At 36.4% G+C, this 23,876-nt stretch overlaps 1 protein-coding gene and 1 long non-coding RNA gene across 2 annotated transcripts; both read left to right on the forward strand.

The window, feature by feature from the left end:
- The first annotated feature begins 461 nt into the window (after positions 1-461).
- LOC131275999 (rho GTPase-activating protein 20-like) lies at positions 462-16,296 on the forward strand. Its single transcript, XM_058288122.1, has 6 exons — positions 462-536; positions 2,432-2,599; positions 8,858-9,007; positions 11,619-11,660; positions 12,301-12,384; positions 16,218-16,296. The coding sequence occupies exons 1-6, from the start codon at positions 472-474 to the stop codon at positions 16,222-16,224; spliced, it is 516 nt and encodes a 171-aa protein (XP_058144105.1). The 5' UTR covers positions 462-471; the 3' UTR covers positions 16,225-16,296.
- A 1,801-nt stretch (positions 16,297-18,097) lies between these two features.
- LOC139439512 (uncharacterized) lies at positions 18,098-22,239 on the forward strand. Its single transcript, XR_011649453.1, has 3 exons — positions 18,098-18,264; positions 19,681-19,842; positions 22,136-22,239. It is a non-coding gene; the product is annotated as an uncharacterized lncRNA (long non-coding RNA).
- Positions 22,240-23,876: the final 1,637 nt, after the last annotated feature.

Below are 23,876 nucleotides of genomic sequence, written 5' to 3' on the forward strand. Positions count from 1 at the left end.
AAATTTGAGGTCAAGGTGTCAAAGGAACATGCTCTTCTAAAGTCTGTAGAGAAGAATCTGTACTATGCCTCTCTCCTGGCCTCTGAAAGAGCCCAGCAATCCTTGGTGTTCCTTGGCTTTTGGCATAACTCAGACTCTGCCTCCAGGACCAACAACCAACCTCTCTCTCTGTGTCTCTCTGTATGTCCAGATTTCCTCTTCTTATAAAGATCCAGTGATATTGGTTTAGGGTCCACCTACTCCAAGTCAGTTAAACTTTGATGAAATTTGAAAGTTTCGTTCAAAAAAAATCGAGAGATGGAGGCAAAGTCAGTTTGTCAGTTATGGCATGAGCCATAGACCCTTGACATCATAATGAAGAGTGATCCAGGCAACCTCAGAAGCCTCAGGGTTCTTGGATTTGTTTGCAGTCCTCTGCCAAGAGCTGCAGACACAATCTGATTTCTTTGCCTAGAATTCAAGGAAAAAAAGATGTTCACATCAATCAAAAAGCACTCCAAGCTTTTAGGTGATAATTGGAGGCTTTCCTGTACAAGGTAGTCTTTTAATATACTATTTTTAATCATGAAAAACAGACTAGAAGTGTTCTGCCTTGTTTCCTCTAAAATATATGAACTAATTCTTAACTTCACCACTTGTTTCATGAAAAGCTGCTCGAGTTTATAAGATTTAGTCTACTGAACACCAGAGAACAGGTTTTACCTTCTCAGGGGAGACCCTCGGTTGGCTCAATGAAGAAAATTTTCTGTGAGTCTAAGAAAAAGTCTACCATATTTGTGAAAGAAAGCTTTTATGTTCAGTTCAATTTAGTTGTTTTACCTATTATTGTCAGAGTCCTGCTAGAGCTTAGCATACCTAAACCAAATAATATCTAAGACCATTTTATTAGCACTACCTTGTGTTTAGAAACTTGTTGCTGTTTTTCTGTTTTTATTTATTGTTCTTTTATAATTTTGCCCTAAAATTTTAATATTAACCTACATGGTGGGAGTCAATTTTCCACAATTCTCAATTGTCTAAATTTTGATGCTACTGTGAAACCAAATTATAATTAATTCCTTGCAAATCTTTCTACCGTTTTTTTGTTTTGTTTTGTTTTAATCTATGTTAGGTCATGCTTTGTCTTGTGTTTCCTTTTCTTTTACTAGGTTGTAAGTGCTTGGTGACTAAATTATCAGATCCATCTTAGGCTTTCCTACAGATGCAACATAGTGGGTTCTGTAGAGTAAATATATATTATGCGATTGAATGGAAACACACTTTAAGCCAATGTGAAACCATTTTCACATTTTTTTAAGTAGTTTTTCAGCAGCACTCTACTTTAAGGTAAAAAAATTTATATTACGTTTTTATTGCGGCTATAACAAATTATCACAAATTTAGTAGCTTTAAACAACAGGAAGTTATTATCTCATAGTTTCTGTATGTCCGAAGTCTACTTGAGCTTAACTGAGTTCTCTGCTTATGGTCTCACAAGTCTAGTCAAAGTATCTGTTGGGCTGCTTTCCTTCCTGGAGTCTTTGGGGAAAAAATCTGTTTCCAAGCTCATTCAAATTTTTTACTAAATTCTGTTCCTTTAGATTGTAATTTTGACTTCCCTTTTTCCTTCCTGGGTGTGACCTGGGAATTGGTTTTTGCTCCTAGAAGCTGGCTACATTTCTATTCATGCCTTCCTTGTGATTCCTTCCAACAGTGTTGGGGTGGGTCCCTCTCAGACTTCAAATCTTTCTGATTTCCCTTTCTTGGTCATCTCTCTGACTCCAGCCAGATAAAATTCTGATTAGGACTCATGTGATTAGATTGGGCCACCAGGATAATCTATCCATTTTAAGATTTGTAATCTTAATTGCATCTACCACATCTCTTTTACCATGTAACATATTCAAAGGTTCTAGGGATTGTGTGACTCTCTTTGGAGAGGCATTTGGCCTACCTCCAATTAAGTATTCGTCATATCATTCCTCCAAAATTTTTCTCATTATGATTACCAATTACTTCTGTTACTAAATCTAATGGTCAATTCTCATTAACCATCTGCCTTGGACTTGCTGCAACATTTGACATGGTTGAACTCTCCCTTCTAATAAATACTTTCTACATTTGGCCTTTTGGTTCTCTTTATTATTGACAGATCAGATCTGCTTTGCTGCTTTCTTCTTTCTCCCTTCACTGAGTTGATGTCTCAGGCTCTATCCTTGAATCTGTTCTCCTTCTAGGCCAACTGCCTAAGTGACTTCATCTCTTTATAGCTTTATAGCTTAAAAACTATAAATAAAATGACTCTATGATTCCTAAATTTGAATCATGGAATGCTGTTTTGGGGGATTGACCCTCAATGTTTAACAGTTGTGTATTCCATGACCTTTAGCATAAAACTCTATCCTGTATTTAACCATTGACCAGCTGTTCTGTGGTGTTTGATGTGTTGCAGGAGAAGCCCTTCCACTGGGGCAGACACCCACAATGAGAGAACCACATCGTTTGAAGGCCCCAATCGTACTCTTCTGATCCATGGCCCTGTGGAACTCAAAAGAGGCTGGAGGAGGCAGAAACGTCACCTATTCCTGTTCAGTGATTTGTTGCTTGTGTCTAACACCAGGTGTGTATATTCTACATGCTCTCCTACTGATCATTAGAATTGCATTTTCACTAACCCTTCTTGTAAGAAAATATTGTGTGTTTTGTTTTATAAATATGTTGATCCTCCATTTATTCAGCAAGTATTCACGAAGGCCTTGCTCTGTACCATGCTTCTGTAGGACATAAACTAAGAATGTACAGGCAGGGGCCCTCTTGCTGGACTTCAAAATGAAAAGATAAAAATAAGAGAGAAATTACAGATTGTGATTAGTGTTTCTAGTAAGAAGATATATATAGGGTGCCACGTGGAGAAGAGGATGGGACAGCGTTAGGGGTTGTCTGAGAAGGCATTTCTGCTTTGGCAACATTTAAACGCAACCTATGAAATGAGACACAATCACCATTCATAAACTTGGCAACTGGGCCTTCTAGGCTGAGGAAACAATAGGCTCTAAGGTGGGTGCAGATCGGCCCCTTGAAGGGAGGTTTCAGGAAAGGCTGATGTGATGGGAACCTGATGCATGGGACATGATATCAGAAAAGAGATTGGAGAAGTGGGTAGTGGTCTGGTCACAAAGGGTCCTCATAGGCAATGGTAAATGATAGTATTCCCAAGGATTTTAATTAGGAGAGTGACCATATCTGGTTTATATTTGTAGCTTATTGTTCTCAGTATAGTAAATAATGGATTGGAGAGTAGGCAAGTGGGGAAGCAGGGAGACTAGTTAAGGGAGTAAATAGTGATGGATGACAACAAGGGCTAGAGTTTGGTAGTGCCTTTGAAAATAAAAGATGCAGCCCACACATTTGGAATGTATGTTGGAGACAGAACCAGCTGAATGCACTATCTCCTCAGGCCTAAAGACCAATACAACTAATAACCCAGCCTAGAACCAGGTGATTGCTCAATAAATGTATGAAGGATATGGGATGGGAGGAATCGACTGATCTGGTCACCCCTTTACCTGCTCCATCTTTAGTTCCATTATTTATGGAACATCATAAGAGACAAAATATTTAAAAAAACAAAATCTCATTAAGAAGTTTTTAGTCAGTAGAAGAAAATTAAACTTTTCTCTGCTACCTTCACCCTGGCTTCCAATTATGTCATACACAGATAAGACATGCAAGATTAAGTACTAATTTAGCAAAATGCTCTATTTAATCTGAGTGACATTAATAATATTAGGTACAATTTATTTGGGGCTTATTATGTGTCAGGTATTATTCTCAGGAATTTATATACCTAATCTTGGCCAACCTTTACAACTACTCTATAAGATGGGATTCTTTTCCTTATTTTACAGAGAGCCTTGATATTCAGAAGCACAGTGGCTTTCCCCAGGTCATAATGTTAGTATTTAGAGGAGTCCACATTTGAAACCAGGTCTTTTCATTTCAAAGCATCCTAACATGTAATGCTGCTGCCTCTATTCTTTCTTTTCTTCTGGATTTCATAGAACCTTCCACAACCATTTCGTTTCTCTCTGATTATTAAAAGCAACCTTTCCTTTGTGGGAAATAAAAAGACTAACTTCCATCTGCTTGGTATCTTGAAAGAAATAGAACAGATGCTTAGTGAACTGAAAAATGAATGAGAAATCCAGCTATCAAAAAAAAAAAATCAGTGGCAAAGATAACAGATAAGAAAATATGCTTTAGAATGTGTTTTTGGATGAGAGAAATTGCCTACCAGTGAAGCTGTGGAGATGGTGAGGTCATCAAGGGTACAGAGGCAAAAAGGCTCTTTGTCCAGGCCCCAGTATGAGTCCATTTGAAGGCCAAGAGAGGCCATCAGTAGAGAAACAAATCATTATTTTTTCAAAATGCAGATTGTTATCTTTTTATTTAACCAAGGTGAAAGTAGTAAATGAAAATTTATTGGATGGGTTCTCAGAACCACACTAGAGCAGCAGAGAGGTTTTGTGTAATTTTCCCAACAATCCTCCACAGCAGGTGGCAGATATTGTTATCGTCTCCAGATTTTAGATATGAAAACAATAATTGGTCCCAAGTCATTATGGGGAAGAATTCAAATCCAGCCTGCCTTCTTCCCAAGGCCATATTCTTCCTCCACTCTGTGTTGCACTTATCTGTGCTCAACCTGGGAAATAAGCCAACAAGCAAGAACACCTCTCACCTCCTGCTTATTAGGACCTTCAGTCTACTCACATTTGACAGTTAAGAGGAACAGGAATGGGTTTTCTTTCGCTTTCATTTTCTAATCTTTATAATTATGGTATTTAAGGAAAGTAGAAGATGGTTGTTTTCTTACCAGAAGTCATTTATTGTTCTGGATACTGCTAACCTCTCAATAGGATTTCTGGAACCTGTTGTCCTCTGCTAAAAACATTTACTATAAAGACTGTGTTCCCTTTCCACTAGAAAAGTGCATCTGCTTAGGAGCTGAATTTTTATTTGGATTTGGCCCTTACCAAAAAAGCTGTGCAACATTTTTCACATGCTGCTTTTGAGATAGCTCTTTGCATACACTCATGGGTTTACATGATGTGACAAAATCTATATCAATTTATATATTACTGTTCTTGTTAAGAAACTCTGTTCCTGAAGGATTATTTTTGTTTAGTTTCTACATCCATTGAAAATAATACATATTGTGAATTTGGTTTATAAGACCAAGTCCCAGAGTGAACATAGACTTTTGAATAGGTCTCTATGTACAAAATTTGACCTCAGTGTTCAGGAAACTCCTTATTATCATTCCTACACGGAATATTTGGGTACATTTGCAGAAAGAAAAAAAATTTCAGAAAAAAGCAACAACCAAAAAGAAATAGCCCCTTCTAATAACAAATTTATATACTTCATTCTTAGAAGTAAGGTTGTGAATCAATAATCTGTTCAAATTAATAATCTAAGTTTAGTGCTTCATTTTTCCACTTAGCCATAAGAAGGGGGTGGAGTGACTTAGGTTCCATTTTACTCCAGCTCATCTTCAGTTTCCAGTTCAGAATTCTATTATTTAGATTGATGCTTCAGAAGTAAGCTCAAGTGGGACAATTACCAACTGCTACATATGCATTTGGTCAATAGAAGTATATCTTTAGTATGTGTGTGATAAGAAAGAGGATTTAAATATTTCTTTGCAAAGGCATTATGTTTGCTTCAGTTGTGCTTGATTTTAATAGTGAAATTGTTTTGAAGTTTTTGTCATTTTTTTCTATACTACACTAGAAAGTTTTGTCCTTGGGAATTAGAGACAGATGAAACTTTTGTGATCACTTTTGATATCCTACTAAATAAGCATACTAAATAAGTTATTTTTTTCCAATAAAATTATAACTCTTATTTTTTAAAACAGGATCTGCTTTATGAATACTAAATACTAGTGGAAGCCCACACAGAATTTACAGAAAAGTAGGGGCTGTTCTTAGTTTAGCTTGCACCCTTTTTAGCCATCACTATCCTCATATTTAGTTATTAAGCAAATACAGAAACATTGAAAAATGACCTTTGTTTACGTCAGAAGATGAAGGTGACTTTTGACTTATTATCAGTGAAATCATAAACCGATACTTTTGGAATATACCATGGCCCCTACTCCCAAGAATCTAGCAGAACACACTTGTCTTAGAATGAGGGGATCTCCCTAGAATTCTGTAAATTTTCACAGTTTAGTGGGGCATTCCTTCTTGGATAAATACTGAAGTAAAGGAAAGCAAGAGGGGCATCAGTCATATTAGATGTATAGTAAGTAACTACACAATAGAAATAAAAACTGCAGACTTCTTCAAGCTATATTAGAGTTCTACTTTCTAATTTCTACTGAGATAGTCTAATAGAGTTGGTGATTAAGAATTAAGAAACAGAGTTGCACTGTAGGAATATTCATTTGTATATAAAGTTTTGTTGTAATACATTTTACATAAATCCAAGCTAGCATTTAGCTTCATTGATAAAAATGTTATGAAATTTATCCCCTCAACACCAAAATAAAGACACAAACCAATCAGAAAGCCCAATGACTAAGGAAGAAAAAACAAGGTTGAGGATAGAAAAACTGAGGGGGAACTTCATGGAATGATTCCTCTGTGCTTGAGCTTTAGAAGGTTGGTCAATATCCATGGATGCCAAGTGTTTATAAGCATAAACTCCAAAGTTAACTACGTGCAAATTCTGGCTCTGTTGCTTTTGGCAATTATTTAACCTCTCTGAGTATCCTGATCTATAAGATGTAGTTACTAGAGAATGTTGCAGCTGTTTAAGGATTTAATGAAATTGTGTGCATAAAATATTCAGAAGAGTGCTTAGTACGTGGTAAGTGCTGAATACATGCCATAAGCTGGTGGAAACCATGCTCTGGGCTTTTAGATGGTCCCTTGGTTTAAAAGGAGTCTGGGCACCTTATTGAAATGAGGAGAGAAATGATTTTTTTCCAGGTCAGTGTATGTGGAAGTTTCCCCAGTATCTTTACTATATATACATACAGATGCCTGCACTAGAAAACGCTGTACAAACAAGCAGATATATGTCTATCTTCCAATTGGCCATATAGTTTTCATTTTATAATACCTTTAGAGTTGCTATGTAGAAAAATGATTTTATCTGACAGTTGCCTTTAATAAAAATCTTCAAATACACAGTAATAGGATTAAAAAAAGTATTGAAATAAGATGTGGAAAGAAGCCACCTTGTGTCATTTGGCCCTTTTCCATTACTCTGATATTCAGTGTGCCCCAAGATTTGCATCTAACTTTGCATTTACCTTCAGTTTTACTTCATGCAAAATTCTTTTTATTTCATAAATCCCGTTGAATTCTTCCATGATTCAGTATAGTCACAGGGATGTTTCTACATGAGATTTCTTTGACCTTATTTTAGCTTTAGTGTTCCCACAAATAGTTCTGAATAATAGGGAGTCCTAAAGTGAAGTGCCTAGGTGAGCTGGCATCCTTCTTAAGACTGTACCTCTTTAAATCTCAGGCCCACCTGAGCATTAAATTTATTAATTAAGCCAAGAGATATAGTTTCCATATCAGGCATCCAAGGGGAATTACACAGAAATTTTTAGAAAGCAATTTCACCACTGATGAAGTCACCTTCTGACTACCCAGAGCTAAATGGGAAGTGTATCTGTGCCTTACATGTAAGGCTTCTTGGCCTCTGCTGTGGGTTTTTTGTTGGTTGTTTTTTTTAAGTCGTGTTTTAGTCTGCTAGGCTGCCAAAATGCAATATATCAGAAATGGGTTGGCTTTTCAAATGGGGATTTATTAGGTTGTACACTTACAGTTTTAAGGCTGTGAAAAATGCCCAAACAAAGGCATCTTAAGGCCATGCTTTCTCCATGAAAACTGGCTGCTTGTATGGCAAGGCACATGATGGTGTCTGCTGGTCTCGCCCTTCTCTTTGGGGTTTGATTGCTTTCAGCTTCTGGCTTTCTCTCTCAATTTCTGTGGGTTTCTATCACTTTATCTGAATTCATCTCATTTAAAAAGGATGCAGAAAGAAGATTAAGGTCTATCCTGGGCCATACTTTAATGAAGTAATCTAATAAAAAAGTTCCACCAACAATAGGTTCACACCCACAAGAGTTAGCTCTTAGAACATGGTCTTCTGGGGTCCCTAAAAGCTCAAACTTAGATAGTCATGTTCAGTTTCAGTTTTAGTTGGAATCTAAGGGAAAATGAGATGAATAAAATCTCCAGAAAAGAAATTTTAAAATAACCTATGCTTGAAAGGCTAGAAAATCTCATAAAAACTAAAAAGAAAATGTATTTTAAATCCCTCTAATCCAATATTGTAATCCATCTGTTTTGCCTAAGAAAAAAATTTTGTAAATACTTTTATGTCACATACTTTTAATCTATGTTCAGTCCCCAAACACCTTTTCAAGTATGTAAGACATAAATAATAAATGAATTAATGGTTCTTTTTAAAAAGCAGTAACTGTAAAATTAGTTTTGTTCCAAACTCAACACTCAGAAAAATAAACCCGCCTGTCTATGATGATTTGATGCCATCAATGCCGTGTTTTCAGGACTCTCCTGGTCCAGAATTTGCTCAGCACACACTTAGCAAAGGTCCATCTAACCATTCACTGTGCTGCGCTCTGAGGGTAATAGAGATAAATAAGGCATGCTTTGCTCTGGAAGAGCAAAAACTGGTATCTTATGAGCACATCTTTTCCTATAACATTTATTTATTTATTTATTTATTTATTTATTTATTTATTTATTTATTTATTTATTTTTGCTCCCCCTCCCCCATAACATTTAAAAAACAAACTAACAAAGATCTTGCGTGGTTATCTTTCTAGGTATAAAAAAATCTTTAAGGTGAAAAATAAAATTCCACTGAGCACCATGTGGATAGCAGACTGTGTGGATGAAGTGGGAGAAGGCAGCCACAAGGCCACAAAGTCCTTTGTGTTGGGCTGGCCCACGGTGAACTTCATAGCCAGCTTCAGGTAAAAATCACTGCTTGGTTCTGTTACATGTGTTAGCTATAATATATGAGGGAGGAAGTCAATTTTATATTGTATCGGATAGAAAAGTATCAAATTTGGTTCCTCTGACTTTTAAAAAGGAAAACATTTAATTCTGATTGTGTATTAAGCCAATGACTCACTTTTTGACTCCTATAAAGATACTTGTATGCTTTGTACTTTTCCCAAAGAGTTTTTCACTAAAATATGTACAAATTAATAGTGAATAGTTGGAATCATTGGAGTAATTTCCTTTGGTTTTGATCATGGTTTTTCAGACAGTCTCTTTGAGTTACTTTGGGAGTAGGCATTTGGGAGATCTGAAAGGAGAATAGAGAGGGTAAGATTTTAGGGCCCTCTCTCCAACATCTTCCTCTCCTTATGCCCAGGTATTCTCTGTGTTTTAAACTGTTAAAATAGACCTTTCTTGAGCAAGTATTATCAAATAGTCCAATTAAGTTTGAAAAATTGCATTTATATGCCTAAATTAATTCTCTTCAGAAATAATGATTGCTCATACAAATAAAAATAATCATGTCATAAAATACTGGGTTGCCTTAATTGCTATGTATCTGATTTGGTGTCTAAAAGGCTAACGATTAAAACAAAGGTATGATTCATGGAGAGCAGGTTCATTTTCCAAGACAAATTCCTTGGCTGGGATAAAGATGGAACATGGTCTCTTTCCCTAAAATCATCAGTTGGCACTCTTGGGTTCAGAGTGATCAGGCAACACTTAGATCTGCTGTTCTGGACAGCTGCACCCAATTCCCCATTCTTATTTTACAGAGAGCCAGTATTCATCACATGTACTCAACACTCGTTTTTTCCTCCTTGGCCCACTCTGCCAAAATCCCACACACCATTCTAAGGTCAAGACTACTGAAATGTTTCCAAGTTATTAATCTACTGAATTCTATAATATGGCAAATGACTTTAAGGAAAATTTTTCAAAGATTATTAGGAAGAAACTGTTTATATGTATCTTTTCCATGACTGATTTCTTTAAAGATTATCAGTTCCTTTTACATCTCCTCCAAGTTACAAGTGAAAGGAAGCAGGAAAAATTGAGAATATATGAAGTCTTCGATGAGGGAGTTTCCATTAAACTTATTTTTTAATCAGGAAAAAAATGTGGAAACCAGGTTTACATACATTATATGGATTATAATGCTGTATGAATATGTACAAGGCATTGACGGTAGTACCTGGTACCTAATGCATTTACTATTTGCTATTATTCTTTTTCTACAAATTGAGTACTTACAAAATGTGTAAATGTGCATATGTTGATTGAGGGTCAAGTGGGAGGTCTGAAGTGATGATTGGGGGAGAGGGAAGAACTGCTACAGTTGGGAATATAAAAGGTTCTGCTGTGGAAAAGTTTAACAAGTTCCTCAATTAGCTAAGCGTAGAATTACTACATGACCTAGTGTTCCACCCCTGAATATATACCCCAAAGAATTGAAAATAGGTGTTCAAACAAAAACCTGTGCATGAATGTATAGTAGTGTTAAACACAAGAGCTAAAAGTCAACTGATAAATGAGTAAACAAAACGTGGTATATCCATACAATGAAATATTATTCCACTATAAAAAGGACTGAAATACTGATACATGCTAGAACATGGATGAACCTTAAAAACATTATACTAAGTAAAAGAAACCAGACACAAAAGGCCATGTATTTTATAACCCCATTTATAAGAAATGTCCAAATAGGGAAATCCATGGAGACAGCAGATTGGTAGTTGCCAGGGATTAGGAAGTAGGGAATGGGGAGTGACTGCTTAAAGGGCACAGGGTTTCCTTTTGAGGTCATGAAAATATTCCAGAACTAGATAGTGGTAATGGTTGTACAACATTATGAATGTACTAAATGCCACTAATGGTAAATTTTATATTATGTGTATTTTGCCACAACAAAAAAAGCTACATTTTTAATTTTGAATATTAAAAGTTGCTAAATTACTATTAGTCATTAGTAATTTAGCAGTTGGTAGGTTGATTTTGATCATAGTAATAAAGAATACATCTTCTAGGAACTAATTTTTAACATATTACATTTCTGTGATCTGTATAGAGAAATAAAATATTAGTTTTTACCCTTTAAAAGATAATCTTCTTTCTGGGCCAAGATAATTCCATCCAAATGCTGGATTTCTTAAGTATGATTTAATCTGAATACTAGTAGAATAATAGTTAAATAAATAGAATTATAGTAGAATAATAGTTAAAGATGTAAGAACAACACTCTGAGCTGTAATTAACTCCTTTTTTAGTGTGGAAACTAAAGCTCAGAGCAGTTGTGACTTTCCCATGATCATATAGTGTGCATGTATTTGCTGCAGTCAAGTGTTTAGATTCCTAACTAAATTATCTTCCACTAAAAGATCTACTTCCTATCACTGTAATACTTTAACCCATAAAAAAAACAGGGTCCATCAAAGTCTCCATTATGCAGAGGGTACAACTTAACACATGCATCCACATCAGTAACAACTGCTGATATTTTTATCTAGAATGGTAGGCGTTAATATATATAGTATAAGCATTTTATGTGCTTTAAGTTTTTCCTTTTTTGAATTTCAGATCTTCAGAACAAAAGGATCAATGGCACTCTTTCCTTCAAAGGTATTTTTGTTAGTATATATAGTTTAATCATTGACCTGTGATAAAAGAATGCAAATCACTGCAAAGAAGTGCCAAACGATTCCCCTCTGCTTTGTGGAAACTGTAAGGCTATCCTCAAGTAACTCCTTGTTTAGATTTTTTGCTGGCTGCTTCTGTAAATAATGTTCTCTCATTGGCATGCCCGTTTTGCTTGTTTTTGAGGATGTTCTAGTTACCACTCTTATCTTTCTCTTTTCCCCATCCTATGGCTTGGATGTAATATTATTCTCAAATGTGTATTAGATATCCATAAATGCAAATTACTCTACTGAGTAATTCTCAGAGCAATTGTTATTTCCTACTCTTGAGCCCAGAAAGATGACAGACTTCCCATCCCAGACAGGAAAGTTTTGAGGGCCTTACCTGCTGCCCAAATCTCACATGACAGGGACAACCTATATTTTTTCTGGGCCATGTCCTTTTTCCTGGAATATTTTTGTATATTTTCCAATCCGAAATTTAATCTTGTAAGTCTATCCATATGCTTTTAAAAATGAGTAATAAAATATATCGAAAATGATAGCAACAAAGATTTATTTTAAAATAAGCTATTAACTAAATTCATCCTAATCTAATTTGGGTTACTTTTGAATTTAATTAGATACATCAATCTAGCCAAAGAGAAAGACCACCTGGAGAGTAGTCCCTCAGAATCTTCACTAAGGACATCAAGAACTGTACCTTTGTAAGTTTTAAAACTCCAAAATTAAATTACAAGTTCCTGACTTAGGCAGAATGAGAGTCAGAATGGGAGGTGAGAGTATTTAGTAAGTCCATGTGGAAAATGTATTTTCCTATAAACATGTATGTCTTTGTATATGTAAAAAGTAAATCCTAGGGAATTACAAGGCAAGAGGAATTCATGTTTGCTGCAGTGTTTAAGCTTGGAAAGAATATTGCATGTTAAATATCCTTAATGTTTCTCTGGATCTTTCTAATAGCAACTGAAGTGGTTTGATGTAATAAAATGATTTACAAAAGCAAGTCGTTCCTATTAGAAGTAAACATTTTATTTTTAGTCGTCACTTTACATGCCAGTGGTTTTGGTTGATTCCACAGGGGTGTTTTGTTTCTTTGTTTGTTTGTTTTACATTTTATTTGGAAATAATTTTAAACTCACAGAGAAGTTACAAAAGTACAAAGAACACCCATATACCCTTTATCCAGATTCATCTATTGATAACATATTAACCCCTTTGCTTTATTGTTTCCTCTCTCTGTCTCTGTGTATACGTATGTGTTTATGTACCTATTTTTGAGGACCCATTCCTTATCCTTAAGTACTTAAGCCTTTTCTAAGTATAAGGATATTCTTATATAACCACTAACCTTAGTAAATTTAACATTGTTATAGTACTCTAATGTAACATTCATGTTTCAGTTTTGCTAGTTGGTCCCAATAATATCCTTTATAGATTTTTACTTTTCTAGTACAGGATTCACTCTATATCAGATACTGCATTTAAATGTCATTTCAAATACAGAATAGTTTTGAAATGTCCTTTGTTCTGAGGACTGTCAGGATTGAAAGAACTGAGATGTATGACATTTTTAATGGGTCAGCAGGTTTCTACCTCATTTTGTTTATGCTATTGGAAAATATCAAGCCTTAAGCCCCAGTTATTTTGTATATAATTTTATTTCTAAAAATATAGTGCAGTGGCCAAGCTGTCCATTCACAGTGATAAACAAGATAGATTCTTCATATTCTGAATATTTTGTGGCACTTTGTTCTGTCATACATTATGGCAACTGTAGATAGCACAAAATATATTTGTAGGTAGAAATAAAACAGTCATTCGAAGTAGTGTTTCAGGGAAGCTAGGAAAGTTATGCTAATATTCTGACCTGTTCCCAAGTAGCAGATGTCATTGCTTGAGGGAGATAAGACTAGAGAGTTCTCCTGTAGCAAAGTGTATTCTTGTCTCTGTCTGCTTTGATTTCTATTGTAGCAGTTGGTTACATTCAGAATTTTCATGGAAAATACCTTTGAAATTTTAAATAATAGGTTTTATTAAGGTTAATTTATATAAAATAAATATTTCTAATGTTCTTCATTCATTGTTGAAGTTCCAAGTTTCTTTCTGATTCTGTTTCCCTTTCATCCTGAAGAAACTAACTTTCCTTAGCATTTCTTGTCGTGCAGATTTGATGTTAACAAATTTTATTTCTTTTATCCGAAAATGTCTTTATTTCACCTTCCTTGAAGAATTTTCCCTTTATATCATTGAACATCATTGTAATAGCTGCATTTTGTCTCATAATTTGAACATCTGGTTCATCTTAGAGGTGGCCTCACCTCAAGAATTGGTCACTTTTTCCTGCTTCTTCATGTGTTTAGTAACACTTTAACTCCTTTGGAATAAAGTAATCACATTTCCTTTTTTTCAAATTATATGAGTAATGGGCTTTTTTTAAAGCTATATGTTTACAAAGAGTCTATCTACTAGAGTTTATGTTTTACCTACAAGAAGCAACAGCAAGCAGGAAAGAAATACATATACCCCTGTAATTACTGTTTTGAACATATATGTTCCCTATGCTAAGAAAAGCCATTGCCTTACAAACCAAATAAATTAGGGAATGATCATTAGCATTTCAGAAGAGATTTTTACTTTACAAACGATTTCATCGGAAAGGTTGAATTACGTTGAAGCATTTTTAAACACTTTTAAAAAATTACAGGAAATTTACTTCTAATTAAATACCAACCTAAAGCCCAATATGTAAATCCTCCTACACATTTTAGCTATGGGTAGCCTCTAAAGTTCCTGAGTTTGGCTGCCTTTAGCTCTACTGCTAGACTCTGAGACACTTTTTTCAGAGTCTTTGGGACTACGAGTAACACAGTTTGAAATCAATGCTTTAAGTTGTCTTTATAAAAATCGAAATAACAAACAATTTTCAAGGCCATCTGTCGTGTCAAGCAGTTGGCCCACAAAGAAAAAAAAAATACAGTGAAATGGCAAATGATGAATTATGAAAAGGGTTTCCTTTAATTTTGTTTTAAATATCATTTTTGTTTTAAGTCCTGTATTTTAGTTTCTAAATGCTGTCAATGCAATATACCAGAAATGTGTTGGCTTAGTATTGGGAATTTTTTAGGTTAGAAGTTTACAGTTCTGAGATTGTGAAAGTGCCCAAAGCAAGGCATCATCAAGAGATGCTATCTCAACAAGTTGTAGCTGTGGGTGATCAGGCACGTGGTAGCGTCATCTATAGATGCTGTTTCTTGGAGCTCAGCTGTGGGAGATCATATATATGGCTCATCTCTCCTTTTTCCTCTGGGCTTCCTCTTTCTGAGCTTTTTGAGCCTATCAGGAGCCTCTTCCCACACCCCTGTGCTCTGCTTTTTCTAGCCTCCAAACCCCAGGACCTATTCTGTCTCTGAGCCTCTTTTTTCTCTATGTCTCTGCTTTCAATCCCCCCTTTATAAAGGACTCCAGCAAGAGGGCCAAGACCTACCCTGGGTCACACCTCACAGAAGCAATCCAATCATAGATCCCCCAGCTTAATTCAATCCAATCAAACAGCCCAACACCCACAGGAATGGGTTAGCTCCAAGAACATGATCCTTTTGGGGATCCACGAAAAGCCCCTAACTGTGCCTGTGAGTGTCTACTTCTGCTGCTTATTTGTCCTCTTTAAGCAATAGTTATCATTGTACAGCCTCTCATTGTGGATTTATACAAAAATATTGTAAATCCTATGTGCATAGTAAATGTTTTTGGCTGCATATTATTTTTTAATAATGTCCTTTGGAATTCAGATAGTTGTCAGATATCTCAGAATCCTTATCCCTTTCAGGTTGTTTTCTGCAAATTGTCTTCCACTTTTTAGGGAGCAGTTTCTCAATGTGAGGTGTAATAAAGAGTTATATAGATAGATACCCTATTCCCTGACAAAGTTGGGAATGGAACTTAGACTTTTAAAATTTTCAGTATTGTTTGCTAGACTCATTGGTTTTATTTCAGGGTCTCAATAGATTTCAACAATGAAAAACCATTGGTGCCCATGGTGCCTGACAGATACTTCTCAATAAATAGTAGTTTTTAAAAACATCTTTTATAGCCAGTCCTTATTCCTATTTTTACATAAATTGAATGTGTGATGCACAAATGAATAAACTCAGGAAGAGAGAGAAAGGGCCCAACTCCCTCCTTTTTAAATTACATTCTCCATTAAGGAATTAGATAGCCTCAAGGTGCTGAGCACAAGCCCATGTGTCCTCTGTGGGTTTGCACAGTCTTTCTCTTTCTTGCTTAATCTGTTGCATTGGTGTACCACACATCCTTTATTTTAAGACAACTACGTGTGTTTTAGTGAAATGCTTTCTCATGGCTTCATATTATATACAGGAATGAAATTATAATTAAGGGTTCATATTCTTCATTGCTTTACTTTATCAATATCTGAAATCAAGCTTTGGCTTTAGAATAAGTAATAATTTGACAGTAATTATTTACCCACCTGTTTTAAAATTATTTACTTATTAATTTCTCATTTCTTTTTTTATAGTCTATAACTGTAGCAGTAACAAATTCAGACACAGCAAATGATATTATCAACAGGTCATTACCAATGTGAGGAATAACTGTAAGTTACCTGCAAACTATTTTTAGTTAAAAAACAAACCTCATTTACACACCTGTGTGGGTTTATGTATCTATGTGTGTATTATACCTTCCTTCATAAGGCAAGTGTTTATTAGATACCAAAGTCATATTTTCCCCAAAATTTAGAAATTGAGGACAGTAAAACTATAATATTAATTTATACATGGGTGCTGTTCTTGTATTCCCATGTAAGTCAAAAACCATACTCTAATGAAATTGGGCTTTAATTTTAAAATGCTAATAATAGTGTATATTTTTATTATAATTATTACATGCATACACAGTAAAATTTAATAAGACTCTTAATGAGAAAATTCCAGTCTTCTCCCTTTAACACTCCCCTCCCATACCTGTTTACCCTGGCTATCACTCCAGGATTCAGTCTCAGGGTGATGAATCCTAAAGAACATGTGTTGTAGTACACGTTTATTGATGTGGACGCACTGGTCACCAGAGGTTCTGAGGGGAGGGAGAGGGAAAAATAGCTGTAATAGGGGGCATTTTCAGAACATTGAAATTGTCCTACATGATGTTGCAGGCCATTATATATTTTGTCATAATTTACAAAATTGTGTGGAACAGAGTGTAAACTATAATGTAAACTATAATCCATCATTAGTTGCAATGCTTCAATATGTGTTCATCAATTGTAACAAATGTACCACACTAATGAAGAATGTTCTTAATGTGGGAAAGTGTGGGAGGGGTAGGGAGTGGGCCATGTGGGAATCCCCTATATTTTCTGTGTAACTTTATGAAATCTAAAGTGTCTTTTTAAAAAAATATTTTTAATGTATTAAAAAAAAAACACATCAGGAAGCCATAACCCTATTCTGAGATAGGTTGACTGATACCTGTAATAAATAGGTAAAGAGGAAGGCAAGTTCTCAATGAGACCATGGATTTGGGGGCATTTGTGTGCATACCACTTTCACCCCTGTTTCGCTTTTAGTATCTGCTCCTTTGTGTTTTGATGGGGCTAGCGTGAGTTTTTTTAATTTCTCCAGTGGAAGAGGATGAGGAGGAGATTGTGGAAGAGGAATGAGAAATTGCAAGGTTCTTCTCCTGTGCCAACTCCCCACTACCACAAATGAGAAGTTTTATTAAAAAGAATGACGTTAACAGAAACTTGAGGATAGCATATTATTCCTGAGGGTTGTGCCCAACCCCCCAGCCTAGAGGAGCTAGTGGCTGTCTGAGAAGAGGGATTAGGCAGGTTGTGACATGAAAGCAGATCCTCTTAATGGGGGAGAGCTTTCACTATGGTTGGGTACTGGGAAAGCCAAATGGAAAATCTAGATGGCAAAGAGACTTATCATGAAGGTTGATGCTTATCTAAAATCTGCTTGATTTGTATACCAAATCCTTTTAGTTTTGTTTTGTTTGTGTTTTAAATATGGGCGATCTAACATCAGTGATCTAACATCAGTGAACTAGTGCAACTGGATGCCAAGTGCCTCCTGATGCAACACATCAGGAGGTAAATAGCACCATCTAGGAAGTAGTACCACCAAAACAATTGAACCTGAGTCTTATCAAGCCCCTAGATGTAACTGTCAGTTTGCAAAATAAGGGGGAATAAAGAACATAAACCCCACAAAGAGTCAATCAGACAACTCCAGAATGTGGGAAATTCTACACAATGAATGACTCCTGTTTTTCTTCTAATCACAGCGATCACAATGTTTCCAAATGGAAATGATGAAAATAGGGGGAAATGAATTAAACTATATCTCTCTGCTACTTCTAATAATCCCATTTCTTCTTTCCTTTCAGGCCAGAAGACAGTTAAAGGGAGAAGATCTAGTATAAACTGGGCTTTGGGGCAGCGCTCTGCCCCTCTCCAGGACAACTTTTGCATGCCTCCACCATCCCCTAATCCAAGACAGCTCTTTGCCCTTTCTCTCACAGCTATTTGTGAGAATGACAGTCTGCCCACCTTTCTTTCGGTAGGTTTCATGTGGGTCTTCTGTAGCTCTCCTGAGTAAGGAGATTGAGGAAAGGAACTCTGGGAAGTCAAGTGTTCTTATCCAAATCTAGCCAATGGGAAATCATTAGACAACCCCTGGTTTTCTCTGAGGAGCTCTGTTTATATTCTTCAAGGAATAAAACTCTGACTGAGCTATTGCTGAATCATAAGACAGACACAGTAAGAAAAGTTAATCTTGTCTATTCCACTGATTTCAGCAGATTCACATGTACCTCTCAGATAAAACAAAACTGCTTCTGTATGTACAAATCTCTTATACGTCTCAACCTCACGTTCTCCTTTCAGCATCTTCCATGAACTTGCACTACCCTCGAATCACAGATAATTACTTCTTCAGCTGATAATAACCAATCTTTCTACTCAGAATATCTCATATGTTTGATTTATACTTCAAGTGCGTAAGCATAAGCGTGAGGACATCCTCTGGCATATATGAATCCTGTCATCCTAACAGAATGTGTCAAATGAAGGCAACACGATTTGACCTGTGTTGTCTGAAACTAGTATATGAAGTTATAGTGTTAATATTTCTTGAGTCTCCAGCAACCTACCAAGCACTGCACTAATGCTTCATATGCTAGGGGTGAAGAAATTTAATGTGCTACATGCATGCTAGGGACCATGCCAAATCATGTATCTTCCATAGCAGATATAGGGCCTAGTTTTGATTATTGCATCCAACTTTCCAAGTGAGAAAAAGAAAAGCCTCAGTAAAACTAAATATCTTCCCTAAAGTCACACAGTAAATGCAGGGCATAACAGATTTAGAGCCCGTGGATTACCTGACTCCAACACCTATTATCTTTCTATACTGCAAGCAGAGGTCATGAAAATAGAGACTAAGGAAATAAAAGACTGGTAACTGGAGGGTAACTGGAGAAGGCTTCCTGGAGGGGAGAGGGTTTTAGAAACTGATTTTGAAAGAGGGAAAGAAATGCTGGGATTAAGAATGGTATATATGGTTGCTTAAAGGGAAACAAGTAAACAGGAAACGAGTATGGCAAAAAAGATGTCCATATTTGGGAAAGAGCATATATTTAAGGGATAATGAGGAGAGCATGGTGAAGTAGAAGAGAATGATTCAATAAAGGTCTTGATGTGGACAGAGAAGTGTGATCTTAAAGTATAAATGCACTGAAAAAGGAAAACTTGATTAAAACAAGTATATAAAATGTTTCAGTATGAATATAGAATAGATTCATGGGTAAAAATATCTTTAAAGACAAAAAAACAAAATTCAAAATTGTCTTTAGTCCTTTCAGCAGTCCTCCTATCTCACATAGCCTAGCTCTGGCTGTCAAAAGGGGACAAGCTCATACCCCTGGCTTGTGTGTATGAAATGCTATGTATTTATCTTTTACTTTGTTCTCCGTAGGCTATGCTTTTCGTCATTAATATAAAAGGGCCACCCACAGAGGGCATCTTCAGAAAATCAGCCAATTTAAACACATGTAGAGCTCTACAGGAAAGACTAAATGCTGGGATCAAAGTGAATTTGTACATCGAATCCATTTTTGTGGTAGCATCTGTCTTAAAGGTAGGGAAAATTCTGCCATCATCCATATACAATATAGTTCTAACACAATACGATTGATTTCCTTCGTTGTAATTGACAAAGAACCATAGTAGGTACAATAAATTCAGAAATTGAAAAACACTTTACAAAGTTAAGGAAACTATGTGGGGTGTTAAAAGCCAAGTATGTCAGATATACTTTCCTTTTCTCACATACCACCCTCCCTGTCTTCATTCCTTTACAACTTCAGGTTGTTTTTAGCACTTATTTATGCTCCTTTTGGCACTGTGAAACCCACCGTTTTCCCCTTCCCAGATATTCTTTACTATTTAGCAAAGAGAATGCTTCCTTTGTTTGGAATGGAAGAGTCTTGTTAATAAGGTCAGCTTTGGTTTTCTATGTTGTAGGAAATCAAAGTAAAGCTTAGCAAAGATCTCATGGTACTAGGCTAGTATGTCAGTCTTTAGTAACCTAATCTTGAAAGTAACATCCAATCACATTTGCTGGATTCTGTTCCTAGATACAAGTATTATGCCCAGGTGATACCCAAGGGGAAGGTATACCACAGCCAAAATTAGTTTGGCTGGACATATAGAGCCAACATTCAGCAGGGTTATGCAGATGTATAAAAATATATACAATTATAGTGCTAACTCACCAATATCCAAGTACGTTTCTATAAGGGGAAGTAATAGAACAGAGAAAGAATTTGAATCAATCTATCTTGCTGCTAAATAGCTCTAAATAAAAGTTCTTAAAGTTGTCTTAGACTCTCAACTACCCTTGGTCTTTCTTTGTCCTCCTTTATGTTTGGTCATATGATAACTAGCAAAAGTTCAGTAAAGACCCACAGTCTGCTACTCTGATCTGGGTTAGTCATAGACACTAAGTATGACCAAGTAGCAAGTGGTGTTGCACTCGGTGAGGTGTACACATGAAGTTGATTTGATATTCCAGCAAGAGTTAGGGTTCCTAGCTGCAGATCTTTGCCGTTTTTCCATGTTATATAAGTAGCGATTAGCAAGGGGGTGATATAGTTCTTAGACATTCCTTAAGTTTTCTCTGTCAAAAGTTGACCGCTCTTGATGAGAATCAGACTTTGAAACCTTGGCTTTGTTGAACCATGCCAAAACTCATGGGCGCGTTGGCCTAAACCAGAAATGAATATATGTTCAGGAACATGTTGGGATTGCCATTGAGCAGACTGTATGCAGAGGTACAACAACAAATACCCTTGGCATATTCTGCTTGGGACATGTGCTCGCTTCACTATACCCCTTCCCCCCTGCCAATGGACTCTACAGCAGAGGGTCCAGAAAACAAGAGAGAAGGGCAAGCTCTGAGTGTGTATAATTCAGACTATTTAGTGAGAAGAGCAGAAGCAAGTGTGCCTTTGAAACCACCACGGGAACATGACAACTTACTATCCTTGCACAAAAAATTAAAGTTTCATAAATTTTAATAGGCCCAATTGTATGGTATTAAGGCTTGGTATTAAGGTATTAAGGTATTAAGGTATTAAGGTATTAAGGCTTGTTCATCAATGCCTTTACCCTAAAATGTGACAAATTTTCCAGGTCACCACTTAGGAAGCTTACATTTGTATAACTCTAGTCCTAGTACTAGAGTTTTGTTTTCCTTTGTGGGAAGGCGTATATATTCCAACCCATGAGGTAGTAAGGAGTAACATGTAGGTACCCACCAGGGACTTGGGTATTTTTCCAATATCTGCTGCCTACAAGTCTATAGAGTTGAACTTATATACCATTGAAAGAAAGGAAGAATTATGCTGTCATGAGAGGAGTTTTCTCTCAAGGGGAACACACATAACACAAAACTCAAGTCACAAGACCCAGTCCTCTCATGGATGTGTATGTGTTTTGTTTATTTCAGAACTTTTCTTTCTAAGAAAGAGAACTGTGGCTAAAATAAATAAGCAAAATGTGATTGTGTGTTTCTTTTCAAAAAAAAATATAAGATTTAGAATGCTTTGTCCCCGGCCTTCTCAGGGTGTACATTTATGTACAAAAATGTACAAAAAGAGTAAGTTTCAGAAGAAAGAAGGGGATTTATCTTCATTCCCACCACAGTCCAGACTCTGTTCTTATGCCATCAGGTTTAGTTGGAAAAAATACAAGCATGTGCTTCTGGGCATGCAAGTCAGTAGAGAGTTGTAACTGAGCTCTGTGTAGGTCAGTTTGGGTAGCTGGGAAGGAAATGGGATTGAACTGAATTTGTCAACAAAATGTTTTCTCTGTAATTACTCCAATATGCATTTTCCAGCAGAATAACATTATTTTTCATCTTTGTAAAGAAATTTCTTCGAAATATCCCAGAAGGTGTATTTTTATCCAGTCTCTATGATAAATGGCTTGATGTCATGGATCAAGGGAATGAGGAGGAGAAAATAACAGCAATTCAGAGGTAATGGTGCAATAATTACTTGAATCACACTCCAAAATACATTCAACAGGGAAATGAACTTGGCCCAGTGGTTAGGGCGTCCGCCTACCACATGGGAGGTATGAAGTTCAAACCCGGGTCCGCGGTTCAAATCCATGGGCAATTCTGATGCCCACAATAGTGCCCTGTCACGCAGGGGTTTCCCCCGCATAGGGGAACCCCACACACAGGAGTGTGCCCCATAAGGAGAGCCACCCAGCGCGAAAGAAAGTTCAGCCTGTCCAGGAATGGCGCTGCACACACGGAGAGCTGACACAACAAGATGACACAACAAAAAGAAGCACAGTTTCCCAGTACCACTGATAAAGATAGAAGCGGTCACAGAGGAACACAAAGCGAATGGACACAGAGAGCAGACAACTGGGTTGAGGGAAAAGGGAAGAGAAATTGTAAAAAAAAAAAAATTCAACATACTGTTAGAAAAGAATTAGTTTATATTTAACAGCTTTGTCTGCTAAAATAACGATAGATGCCGCAGGGTTTCATTGGTCACAACATGGGGGTCAGTTTAAAACTAGGTGTATGCCTTACTGCTGTCATTGAATTATTGGTTTTCTCCTCCTTTTATTGACATGGAATCCCTGACTCTTGTATACCTTTTGAATATCTGAAATCATAGGAGATCAAATCCATTTGTTAAAGATTAATGCTAAAGGCCCAGCCTGCCAGTGTTAGGACCTTAACTTGTTCAAGTATCTAACTACCCAGAGAAATCCTTGTTTTTTTCAGAGGTTGGATTTAATGAAGCATTTACACATTCATGCCTAGAACTCTGCTCACATGGAGGTAAAGGACATAGTCCTTCCCCACAAGGAACTCAGAGTCTTATAGAGGAGAAAAGTATATACACTCCAAATTACAATAAAGTATAATCAGTGCTGTAAAAGAGACACCAACAGGTACTGTGGGAGAACACTGGAACAGCACTTAACTCATTGAAAAGGTTCAAGAAAAAGGAAGGGAAAGTGGTAAAGTCAAGGTCTGATTACAAAGAATTCCTGGTCTATACCCATACAAGTGAAAATTGCTGGCAAGATTTACCATGTGCACTACTTGCAATATAGGAGGTTAGAGAGAAGTAGCCTCTAACACAATTTTTCTGTGTATTACTTCTGAGAAAAGTCTAAGAATTTTAATATGTGGTTTCATGTCTCTTTAGCAAAGATTTTTTTTGAGGGGGGGAGCAGCATTAAATATTATGAATTAATTCCCTGGCATGGCTTTTAATAGACCCCTTATACCAATGGAACGTAAAGTTTGCACTGAAGAGTTAAGAACCAAGAAACAGCTGTCTTGAGGTCACCAGAAACCAAGGTCATAGAACAAAATATCCCTTCACTCCCACTACAGTGTAGAGGAGACTGGATACATCAAGTACCACGTCCTGTAACTGTTCGCTGTCCATACTAGCACATCTTCCATTGCAGTTTGGATGAGGCCTCTTGGATGTATGGAGTATCAAATCCAAAACTCTCTGTTGGTCATATCACCTCCATTTCCATTATACTTGAAAGGAGATCGTTCAAGTACATCAAGCATCACATCCTATAGTTCTTCACTGCTCACAGTTCCAAACCTTGTGGGCTGAACCT

The sequence above is a fragment of the Dasypus novemcinctus genome, chromosome 1 (assembly GCF_030445035.2).
Source record: "Dasypus novemcinctus isolate mDasNov1 chromosome 1, mDasNov1.1.hap2, whole genome shotgun sequence".
Classification (NCBI taxonomy): Eukaryota; Metazoa; Chordata; class Mammalia; order Cingulata; family Dasypodidae; genus Dasypus; species Dasypus novemcinctus.

What these genes read in the sequence shown, in the direction of transcription:
- LOC131275999 (XM_058288122.1), top strand. Translation starts at nt 472, where the DNA reads ATGTTCACATCAATCAAAAAGCACTCCAAGCTTTTAGGTGATAATTGG. An exon ending in TTGCTTGTGTCTAACACCAG is followed by an intron (nt 2,600 to 8,857) that starts GTGTGTATATTC and finishes TTATCTTTCTAG; the next exon opens with GTATAAAAAAATCTTTAAGG. An exon ending in TGGCACTCTTTCCTTCAAAG is followed by an intron (nt 11,661 to 12,300) that starts GTATTTTTGTTA and finishes GAATTTAATTAG; the next exon opens with ATACATCAATCTAGCCAAAG.